Source organism: Rana temporaria, chromosome 8 (genome assembly GCF_905171775.1).
Source record: "Rana temporaria chromosome 8, aRanTem1.1, whole genome shotgun sequence".
Taxonomy (NCBI): domain Eukaryota; kingdom Metazoa; phylum Chordata; class Amphibia; order Anura; family Ranidae; genus Rana; species Rana temporaria.
Window position 1 is genome coordinate 153139379 of NC_053496.1, and position 12207 is coordinate 153151585.

At 48.3% G+C, this 12207-nt stretch overlaps 1 protein-coding gene across 2 annotated transcripts in view; it reads left to right on the forward strand.

Moving 5' to 3' along the window:
• The window catches only part of LOC120909178, a 70543-nt gene extending 61143 nt beyond the window's left edge, over positions 1–9400 (forward strand). For both annotated transcript variants that reach the window (XM_040320891.1, XM_040320889.1), the window contains exon 3: positions 8629–9400. In XM_040320891.1, the coding sequence (XP_040176825.1) occupies positions 8629–9220 (592 nt within the window). In that variant the 3' untranslated portion in view covers positions 9221–9400. The remainder of the gene's footprint in view (positions 1–8628) is intronic.
• Positions 9401–12207: the final 2807 nt, after the last annotated feature.

The following is a 12207-nucleotide window of genomic DNA, read 5'->3' on the forward strand; positions in this document are numbered from 1 at the left end:
CCGTCGCTCTACAGGTGGCCGGTGAGCTATACGCTCCAGGGCTTGCATAAGGATTGGTCTACAGGGCCGAGTCACAGCAGCCTGGCCGACAGCCACCTCCGTCATGATGCAGGAAATGTGCTTCGATCAACTGCCGACTGGGCGACAGGCTGGATCTCAGATCCTTGTATTCTTCCCAGTTTCGGCCATCGAGCGTGTGCCGACTATAGCTGTGCACTGGGTCGTCCACAACATGCCCGTCACTCTACGGGTGGCCGGTGAGCTATACGCTCCAGGGCTTGCATCGGACCGGTCTACGGGACAGAGTCGCAGTAGCCTGGCCGACAGCCACCTCCGTTACGATGCGGGAAGGAAATGTGCTTCGATCAACTGCCGACTGGGCAACAGGCTGGATCCCAGATCCTTGTATTCTTCCCAGTTTCAGCCATCGAGCGTGTGCCGATCATAGCTGCGCGCTGGGTCGTCCACGACATGCCCGTCACTCTACGGGTGGCCGGTGAGCTATACGCTTCAGGGCTTGCATAGGGACCGGTCTACAGGGCCGAGTCGCAGTAGCCTGGCCGCCAGTCATCTCTGTTACCATGCGGAAGATGCACTGTCCAGGATGCTTCCAGCATAAACCCACAGGAAGGGTAAGTAGCTACTACCTTGCTTTAGCAAGAAGACAAAGCTGGGCATCCTTGGAGAGGTGAGTAAAGGGCCTTATCCCCCTTCTCCCCTCCCCCTTCCTCCTAGGCTCTCTAAGCTAGCTGCTGGGCAGGGGTTCCTCTGGGGAGATTCACTTGGGGAACCATAAGTCACTAAATCAGTGTTTAACCTTCTGTTTACCTGTGTGTCCTGCTCCATGCTGTCGGCGGCCATGTTTGGTGTATCCATGCTGTATTTCTTTACTTGCACGATCTATAAAGCTGCATAAGAGATTCTGCTTTCCTGTGTGTCTTGCTCCATGCTGTCGACGCCCAGGTTGGTGTCCATGCTGTATTTCTTTTCTCACTGGCGGCCATCTTCTGTAAGCCGCATTTTTCTGGCAAATTCTGCTGAGGTGTACTGACTGCTGCATTACTCTGCTGCACCGTGGTTTTCTGCCCTGTTGGCCTCTAGTGTCAGATTAGCGGCCAATGTACCAATGGTCAAACCATTTAAAAAATAAAAATAAAACATCAGATGAACAGATACACTGACTGACAAAAATCGCAGCCCCACAAACAGCCATCGATCCCAGCTTTGGAGAGCACAGATCGACAGACACACTCTTCAGCCAGCAGCTCTGCTAGCTAAACCATCTATTACGGTTCCTGGGTGGTGAGTCCTCTGGGAACCCCTCGTCTCTGCTGCAGCCAGGAGTGGTGGGTTACTTGTTTGGGGGTCCCTGTGTCAGGTGTGTGGACAGCATGGCGTCAGAAGCAGACGCTTTTTCCCCCGAGACACCTGAGCAGGCAATTGATGCCCCTGCACCCGATTTATCGGTGGACGCTAGGCGGCAATACTAGATGCCTTCGTAGCCAAGGTGGAAGCAGCGCGTGGCTAGAAATCGCCCCCTCCCTCCACCATTTGCTGGGGACAACTCAGATGCGTTGCCGGGTCCAGCTAGCACTCATGACCCTGGCCCTGAGGTATCTGAAGATGCGGACCAAGAACCCTCTTGAAGAGAGTTTCTTGAAAAGATGGACCTCGCCCCCGATATTGGACCCTCCTGTGTCCAAATTAAACAAGCTCCACCATACCAGTGGAGGGGGCTCCCACCTTCAAAGACCCTGCGGATGAGAAGGCTGAGGCAATCACCCCTAACCTGTACATGGTAGTGTGTTGACGGTATGCCCAACCATAGTTGGGGCCCTGGTGTCTCAGACATGCACGGAAGGGGCAAAGATGCTGCTCAATGGGTTACAAGCGTCAGGCTTTCTCGAACAAGGTAGCCCTAGCTGACCTACTAGTACAAGGCCAAAAATGTATTTCTGAATCAGCCTTGGTCACTATTCCTCTGCTGGCCAGAGCTCAGGTCAGGCGGTGGCGTTACGCAGTCCACTTTGGTTAAGATTTGGTCCACCAACCAATCTCCCAAGACAGCCCTGATGGACTTGCCCTTTGAGGGCGACAGACTTTTTGGAACTCCCCTGGATGACATAATTAAAGATGCTACAGGAGGTAGAGCACACTGCTCCCAAAGTCCAAAAAGGGGAAGGAGCCACGCCGTAGGCAAGGGCCCTTCTTTACCGCACACAAGCGTTTTTTTTGTCCGCCCAGTACGGTGGGTAAAAGACCACAGGCCGATAAAGCGCTTGCTCAGGGACTGAGACTTCTCTGGTTTCGCAAACTCAACAAACCTGCAGACAAAGCTACGTCCGCATGAAGGTTTGCCCCCACCCATCTCTCAGGTGGGGTGACGTCTTTGCGAATTCGCGACCCGGTGGACATCTCAGGTCCCCGACCGGTGGGTTTGCAAAGTAGTGTCTTCAGTGTACAAGATAGAGCTTCTATCCTGCCCACCAAACAGATTGTTTTTTTTCCCTCCAACCGCCAGCTACAACCGACTCGTCAGGAAGCCCTATTTGGGGCAGTTCAAGAGCTGCTGAAACACGGGGTGGTTATTCCTGTCCCAGTACAGCATCGGTTTCAGGGGTTTTACTCCAATCTGTGCATAGTACCAAAGAAGGAGGGCGTTCGTCCAATTCTGGACCTCAGGGCCCTCAATTGCTTCATGAAGGTACACGATTCCGGATGGAATCGGTTTGCGCTGTCGTCACTGCCCTCCAGCCTTTCTGGCATCCTTGGACATCAGGGATGCCTATTTACATGTCCCCATATGCACAAAGCATCAGAGATTTCTGCGATTTGCGGTCAGGGAAGACCACTATCAAGTTGTGGCTCTCCCCTTTGGCCTGGCATCGGCACCAAGGGTGTTCACCAAGGTGATTGCCCCAATTCTCGCCCTACTAAGACAACGTGGCATCGCTGTCGTGGGCTACTTGGACGACCTGCTTCTGAGGGCCACTTCAGCCTCAGAATTAGAGGTGAGCGTGTCTATAACATCAGACCCTCAGACACTTGGGTGGCTACTGAACATTCAGAAGTCAGTAATGGTAATGACTCAATGCCTAGTATATCTGGGATTGATTCTGCACTCCTCAGAGGCAAAGGTTTGCTTCCCTGTGGAAAAGTTGCAGACCCTTCAGGCTGCGGTGCGGTAGTTGACATCCCAGAAGGGTCGTCACTCCGCTTTGCATGTGAGTCCCGGGCCTCATGGTGGCCTCCTTCGAGGCGGTACCATAGGCGCAATCTCACACGCGAGTGGTATAGAAGGAAATTATGTCCAGTAGGGACAAGCGCCCATCATCCTTGGATTATCTACTCAGGGTGAGCCACTTGGTCAGGGCCTCCCTTATTGGTGGCTGACCTCACCGGCACTTCTGTCCGGGAAGTCGTTCCTTCCTTTCACTGGATAGTCATCACGACGGACGCCAGCCTTACCGGTGGGGAAGTCTGGGGGGTTCAGACGATCCAGGGTCGCTGGTCTCCAGAGGATTTCCATTTGCCGATCAAGGTCCTGGAACTTCGGGCGATCAGGCTGTGCCTCTCCACATGGTCTCGGAGGCTACGAGGGCGTCCAGTCAGGATCCAGTCAGACAACGCCACAGCGGTGGCATATGTCAACCATCAAGGAGGAATAAGTAGCTCGGCTGCAGCGTCAGAAGTCGCTCACATCCTAAGGTGGGCAGAAAGGAGCATACCGGCACTGTCGGCCATATACATTCCGGGTGAGGAAAACTGGCAAGTGGACTACCTGTGTCGCCAGATGCTGGACCAAGGAGAATGGTCTCTGCACCTGGAGGTGTTTCAGCTCCTTTTTCCAAGATGGGGCATGCTAGACGTAGATCTCCTAGCGTCTCGACTCAATCGGAAGGTATTGAGGTTTGTAACCAGGTCAAGAGACCCATGGGCAGACGCGATGGATGCGTTAGTGGAGTCAGTACCGGCTAATCTCTGCCTTCCTGCCTCTTCTGCTTCGCAGAGTGGAGGCAGAGGGGATTCATATGATCCTAATTGCTCCGGATTGGCTTTGGCGTCCTTGGTACGCCAATCTAGTGTGGCTAGTAGTGGACGTCCCCTGGGTGTCTACCGCTGAGAGAGGACTGGCTGTCACAAGGTCCCATGCTGCATCCTGCTTTACAGTCACTGGCTTAACGGCATGGCTATTGAAAGCCAGGTACTAAGAGACCGGGGCCTGTCGGATTCTGTGATTTCTACCTTGAGGAAGGCTAGGAAGTTATCCTCTAGGAGCATTTATTATCGCACTTGGGTGGACCAAAGAGCTTGCTTAAGAACGATTTAAGGGGCAGATATCTGCCCTGGCTGTTTTTTCTTTCAGCGACCCCTGGCAACTCACTCTCTAGTTAGAACATTTGTACAGGGGGTTCGGCATGTGGCCCCTCCAGTCCATCCTCCACTACCTCCGTGGGGATTTGAATAGCAGACGCACCTTGGCGTCTACCACTACGAGAGGACCTGCTGTCGCAAGGTCCCATAGGTCATCCTGCTTTACAGTCAATGGCTTGAACGCCATGACCTCCTAGGTGCCTCAGAACCACTGTTTGAGAACATTAGGGAAGTTCCCTTGTTGACACTTTCTCAGAAAGTGGTCCCTTACTGTTATGTCAGTTAAGACGGGTTCTGAGCTGGCAGCCTTATCATGAAAGGCTCCCTATTGATCTTCCACAAGGATAAGGTGGTGCTGCATCCACATCCTTTTTTCTTCCTAAGGTATTTCCACCTTCCATCTCAAGGAAGACATTGTACTGCCATACTTGCGTCCTCATCCGTCGAATCCTAAGGAGACGACATGGCATTCCTTGGACGCTGTCCGAGCTCCGAGAAGATACTTGTCTGTTACTGCTCCGTTCCGGAGTTCAGACTCGCTGGCCCGCATTCAGGTAGATTTGCCCCTTAGTTACGGAGGCGCAAGGCAGCGTTTTTGCCCTGCGCCCCCGCAAATTTCCTGCGCTACCCGCGATTCACGGAGCAGTAGCTCCGTAAATTGTGTGTGCGCTGTGTAAACTTGCCCTGCGTAAGGGCGCCTAATGTAAATGATCCCGTAGGGGGCGGGAATCATTTAAATTAGGCGCGCTCCCGCGCCGAGCGTAGAGCGCATGCTCCGTCGGGAAACTTTCCCGACGTGCATTGCGGCAAATGACGTCACAAGGGCGTCATTTGCTTCAAAGTGAACGTGAATGGCATCCAGCGCCATTCACGAATCACTTACGCAAATTACGTAAAAATCGAACGTCGCGACGCGGGAACGACGGGTATACTTTAGCATTGGCTGCCCCTGCTATTAGAAGGGGCAGCCTTACGCTAAACACGCCGTACGGAAACGACGTAAATTGCGTACGCAGGGCTCGCGCAACATTGTGAATCGGTGTTAGTATGCAATTTGCATACTATACACTGAGCACAATGGGAGCGCCCCCTAGCGGCCATCACAAGAATGCAGCCTAAGATATGCGTGGCATAAGAGCCTTATGCCACGCAGATTTTAGGCTGCAGTCAGCGTTACGATGTTCCTGAATCAGGAGCATTCGTAACGCCAGGGCAAGTAAGCAATTGCGCTGTGTAACCTATGGTTACACAGGCGCAATTGCTTCTTGAATCCGGGCCACTGTTTGTTTCTGTGGCTGGTCCCAAGAAGGGCCCATCGGTCTCATCGGCCATTTCGAGGTGGACCCGACAGATCCTGATCAGGCTTACGCTATAAAGGGTCGGGCGCCTCCATATTACGATGCATTCGACCAGGGCAATAGTGCCTCTTGGGATTTCTGACATCAAATGTCTGTTTCCCAGGTGTGTAAGGCGGCGACCTGGTCGCCCGGTCACACTTTTCACTAAACTTTACAAGTTAATGTGAGTGCATCTTCGGATGCTTCTACGGCCGCAAAGTTTTGCAGGCGGCTGTTTAAAGTTACAACTCCTCAGTTGAGGAGCTCTGTTTTGTTTTGGGGTGAAGTTTAATGTTATGCTTCCCACCCCTCATTTTGACACTGCTTTGGGACATCCCACTATGTCAAGATTAAGGCTGTGTCCATCCATGAACGAAAGAGAAAATAGGATTTTATGCTCACCATAAAATCTCTTTCTGAGTTCATGGATGGACACCCATCCCTCTTTGTCTGTACTGCTTGCTACGAACTGAATTGCTTGGTGCAGGATGAGGGGATATAGTCAGTGGGACCGCACCTTGGGGGGGGGGGGGGGGGGGCGATTCTGCTTTGAAGTTAAAGTGGTTGTAAACCCACTTTTTTTACTTTTACCTACAGCAAGGCTTACCTGTAGGTAAGGAGAATATCTCCTAAACCTGCACGGTTTAGGAGATATTCCCCTCGCAATGCGCCGCTGATTGCAGCGGCGCATGTGCAGGGGGGATCTACGGCAAAAGGACCGGCAGCCGGACCTTGCCGAATTTAAATCTCCCGTGCGCATGCGCGGGAGTGACGTCATCGCCGCTCCAGCCACTCACCGCTCTGAAACGGCGATCCCCGGAAGACACGCCGAGTCAAGATGCTATCTCGCTCGGCGTGGACCAGGTAAGTTCTACACACCTCGTTCCGAGGTAAGTATTTCATAATGAGCTAATATGCGGTGTATATTAGCTCATTATGACTTTTGCCTTGCAGGAGAAAAAAAAATAAAAAATTTTGATGCGGGTTTACAACCGCTTTAACACTTCTGCCTAGTCACTTCTAAAGATAGGCTAATTCCACTATGTCAAGATTAAGGCTGTGTCCATCCACGAACTCAGAGGAAGAGATTTTACGGTGAGCATAAAATCCTATTTTTTATAACAGCTTACCTGTAAAATCCTTTTCTTGGAGTAAACCACGGGATACAGAGGTCCCCCCCCCCCTTCTTTGGGAACCTTACTGCTTTGCTACAAAACTGAGGTACTTCCCTGATGGGAGGGGTTATATGGAGGGGAACTGTCTTCGATTTATTGTGCCAGTGTCCAATCACCGCTGGTGATCCTTAACCCATTATGTAATGATTGGCTCTGTTTCCCGTGGTGTACTCAAAGAAAATAATTTTACAGGTAAGCTGTTATAAAAATCATTTTTTTTTTTTTCAAATACTCGCTGATACTACTAACCGATACTTTTTTTTTATCATGTCTCAGTGGCACATGTGTCAGTATTTTTTTTTTTTTTTACAATGCTTTCTTTTAAGGGGGGGGGGCCTTTGGTGAGATATTAGGGGTCTTAACAGAGGAGTGCAGCGCTAATAATGAAATAATATAAAAAATCAATGATGATCCTAAATACGATAAAACAAACACAGTGATGATATTAGACTAATGTGAATAGCTAATAATAAACTCTGCAAGATAAAAAAAGAAAAAACACACTTCAAAAAGAAAAAATTGGAAAATAAAAAATGTGAGTGTTTAAGAGGGAAAAACTAAAGCAGTGTCCCATTCATAAAACGTCCATGTGAGGAGTTAACTTCAAAGGTGGAGTGATTCCAAAGAAGAAACAATGAATGTACACCAATCTTCCCAAAAAGAACCAAGGAACTTGTCTTCAAACACCGGTGAATGTGGTTGTCTGCTTACCAGAAAAAGCGACTGTAACTAGTCTCATCAAACACAGGGATATGGGTCTCCCAAAAACCGATCAGGTCAGCAACTAATAGATCCAGGGATGGCTCAAAGGATAAAAAACAACAAGATCTCTCATAGCGCAGTATGTTGATATAAAAACGTTTAAAGGATCACTAAAGGAATTTTTTTTTTTTTGCTAAATAGCTTACTGCAGTACTGGTTTCATGTCCTCATTGTTCGTTTTTGCTTTGAAGTTGCTGTAATTCTGCTGTGATCTCCACACTTCCTGGTTGCCTGTTTCCTTATAACCACAGTACTGGGAGCTTTTCACGATGGTCTAAGCTGTCATTACTGTGTGTCTAAAACTTAACAGAACCAATCATATTCATTTTAAAAACAAAACACTGCCCTGGATTTGTTTGTTTTTGTTCTGTGTGTCTCTCTAGTTCACAGGAACATGAAACCAGTTTAAAAGTGAAACTAACCTGCAGGCACATTATAGGATTGATTTTTATCTATTTGTAATCATTTTTAAAAGGAATCAGTTAACTTTTATGTCTCTATACCCTGTAAACAGTCATTTCAGCAAAAAAAAAATGTTTTCCTTTAGTGACCCTTTAATGAAATTAAACTTACATCAGCAATGTGTAATCCAGCATGTCAATAAATATAAATCCGCGGGTTTTGGTATCCCCGCTCTTCTCCATGCAGTACTTCTGGGACAGATGAGATTGATTCTGATTGGACAGAGCCGTCACAGTGAATCGATTATGTCCATCCCGGATGCATTGCTTTGAGAAGCGGGAAAAGAGCAGGGATTTAAAATCCCTTGACCGCTTGACAAGCTGTGGGGGTGCTGACAGCACCCCCAGAGGTAGGTAGAGTGGGGACCAGGGGGGTGGGGAGGGTGTCTTGTGTTAGTTTACCTTTACATTTCTTCTGTAAAGGTGAACTAACCCTTTAAACATTTATTTCACTGTTTTTTTGTTCTCTAATTCCTATTTCCTTTTTAGTCTTCTGCTCTCGCTTTTTTTTTTTTTTAGGCCCTCTCGATCCAAAATGAACTTCTTTGCAGATGCAGCCTCCAGCAGTGAAGATGAAGGTGACAGTAAAAGAGAATTGGAGAAATCCACAGAACCTCTTCCTTCTCCTCTACTCTCTGCTCGCCTCCCTGCACCACGGCTTGGGACTCAGAGCAAAGTGATCCCCAGTGGTGTGTTTTCAAATCCCTTTCGGGATGAGGAACGGGCACAGCTGAGTATCTTGGAACGTCATGTCAAACTAAGCGACGCCAACTGGGCAAAGGGTGGAAAAGGAGTCTGTTTGTCTTTCCAGAGAGACGGACGGTGCCGATTTGGAAAGAAATGCAAATACAGTCATGGAACTGATTTGCCACCAGGGGGTACAGTGTTGAGCCAAGGAGAACTTTCTAGCAGCGGAGGTGATGCTCCAGAGATGGTCAGAGACAGTTTAAAACTGGGGGATGTACAAAGTGTAGAGGAAGTGGGGCAAGAGACACAAGCTGAGAGGGGGAAGAGGAAAAAGCCAGGACTTAGTAACACTCTTATCCCTCCAAAAAAATCACTGAAGAATTACCAAAAGCAAGTGTCGGCTGAAAGACCCTGGGCTTTGTAAATGTTTTTTAACAGCCTCTAATACTTGGGATGTGCTCAACCACTGTCATTGAATGGGGCTTTCTAAAGAGCAATCGGAAGCTTTTCCCAATTCCACCCCAGTGAACTAATATCTATAGGAGAGTGTCATTTGTATTTTCTGCTCTTTAGACTGTCATATTAAAACATCAGTTCAACCAAATCTGGTCTTGCATTTATTAGCAAATGCTGGAGAGAATTGTCACCTACTGGAGTTCTTGGCTCTCCGTTCACCAACATAAAACCAGAAGGTTGAGTGAGACTTCCTTGAGAAAAATGTAGGAGTTGGATTGAGCTGCTAATTCAGCTGTAAAAGATCTAACTATCACAGGTTTTCCACAGACAAAACTAAGACATATATTTGTGGGTGGACTGACACTTAAGGCATTTTTTTTAATTCATGACTGTCACATTTGATGGAATTTAGGTTCTTACCAGTCTTTTCTTTCCCCAAAGACTTTGAACAACCGACTTTCCTCCTCAACTTCAACCATGCAAATGTGACGTTCTAGGTTAGGGGTCTGAAGTAGCAATGTTGGGATAAAGTAACTTGTCACCAATAGGTCTGATAATATTGTAATCTGAAGAAATTATTTGAAAGGTAACCTGTAAAAAGAGCATTTCTCTTCCGTTCATGGACGGACACAACAGCAATCTTGACAGTAGGGTATTAGCCTTCTGTTAGGAGAGGACTAGGCAGAAAAAGATGTTAAAGTGTTAAACACACATCAAAACTGTACAGTACCGCCCAGGGGGCGGTCCCTCTAGGTACAACCCCTCTCCCTGCATGTAGCAGCTCAGTTTCTGCCTAGCATGGGAGAAGGACCTGGCTCCCTGTGGGCCCATTGTCTTGGAGATTTTTCTACCTTTCTGCACCTGAGATCTACTATTAACTGCCGACTGGGTGATAGCCTAGATGTCAGATCCTTGTAGAACCCCCAGTTTTGGCCATCGAGCGTGTTCAGGCCTCTAGCTACGCGCTGGGTCGGCCGCGACATGCCCCGTTGCTCCAGGGGTGGCCGGCGAGCTACATGCTCAGGGGCACACATATGACCGGGCTATATGTCCGTGTCACAGTGTGCCAGGGCCAACAGCCACACCGTAACCGCACGGGGGTGGGTCTGTCAGGGATGCTCCCAGCGAGTCCTCAGTGCATCTGGTAGCAGATGTTCCTTGGCATCTGTCGATGCGAGAGGACCTTCTGTCGTAATGTCCCATATTCCATCCTGCTTTACAGTCGCTGGCTTTAACGGCATGGCTGTTTGAAAGCCAGGTACTAAGGGACTATGGCCTGTCGGATTCTGTAATATCTACCATGCTGAGGGCACGGAAGTCGCTCTTTCTGAAAATGTACCATCGCACGTGGCAGGCCTACATCTCTATGTGTTAGGAGATGAAGTGGCGTCCGCGTACATATTTAGTTTCCAGGATCCTGCTGTTTCTACAGCGTGGGGTGGACCAAATACTTGCCTTAAGTACAATTAAGGGCGGATTTCAGTCTTGGCTGTTTTCCTTCAACGACCCTTGGCGGCTCACTCTCTGGTGAGTATGTTTGTACAGGGGGTTTGACATGTGGCTCCTCCGGTAGGTCCTCCACTACCTCCGTGGGACTTGAATCTGGTCCTCTGTACTACAGAAACCGCCGTTTGAGAACATTAGAGATTCCCTTACTGACTCTCTCTCAGAAGGTGGCCTTTTTGGTGGCTATTACATCCGTCAGACGGGTTTCTGAGCTGGCGGGCTTGTCATGCAAGGCTCCCTATTTGATTCTCCACAAGGATAAGGTGGTGCTGCGTCCGCAGCCTTCGTTTCTTCCTAAGGTCGTTTTCGACTTTTCACCTTAATGAGGACATTGTACTCCCGTCTTTGTGTCCTCGTCCGTCGCATCCCAAAGAGGCTGTGTTCCCTGGACGTTGTCTGTGCTCTGCGCATGTACCTGTCTGCTACTGCTCAGTTTCGGAGGCTGGACTCACTGTTTGTTTCAGTGGTTGGTCCTAAGAAGGGTCTGGCGGTCTCGGCCACCATCTCTAGGTGGATCAGACAGGTCGTGATTCAGGCCTATGCTCCGAAAGGGCGGGCGCCTCCCTTTCCTGTCACGACGCATTCGACCAGGCGCCTCTTGGGCTTTCCGAAATCAATCGTCTGTTTCTCAGGTGTGTAAGACGGCGACCTGGTGGTCCGTTCACACCTTCATTAAATTTTACAAGGTTGATGTGAGTGCATCTTCGGATGCTTGCTTCGGCCGCAAGGAGCTCTGGTTGTTTGTGGTGAAGTTGTTTTTAATGCTGTTTCCACCACTCCTTTTTTTTTATTTTATTTTTTATAAATTCTTTATTTTCTTAACTGCATTAGTATTATACAGCAACACACATGTATACATTAACAATTCCCTTCTACCTATACAATAAGATCTCCTTTCAACATTTATCAGAAAATACCTTCTTACCTCGGCTCAATTACATTATTCTAACATAGCATATTTTCTGTTCATCCTACTCTTTTATTTTCCTCATATTCTAGTACACTTATGTTATTATTTCCTAACACCAATGCAATATCTTTTCCTTACCTAGGGTAATACCCCAGTAACCTCCGCACCAAGTCTACATAAATTAATTAACCAACCAAAATATAACAAACTAAAAAAAAAAAAAACACCACTAAATGAATAACATTTTGAACATTGGGCTCCCCCTTACCCACCCAGTCCCCAACATATCCGCCTACACGCTTTGTTCCCTATATTTAATATATGGTGTCCATACCTCGCGATATTTTTCTTCTTGCTATCTCAATATCATAGTTAAACTTTCCATTTGCTGGATCTCCGCTATTCTCCCAATCCATTGTATTTTAGTTGGCGCTATCGTACTTTTCCAAAGGACCGGGATACATGCTTTTGCTGCCGTAATCAAGTGCCTTACAAGAGAGTTTTTATATTTTTCGTTAGATAAAGGGATATCGTGAAGC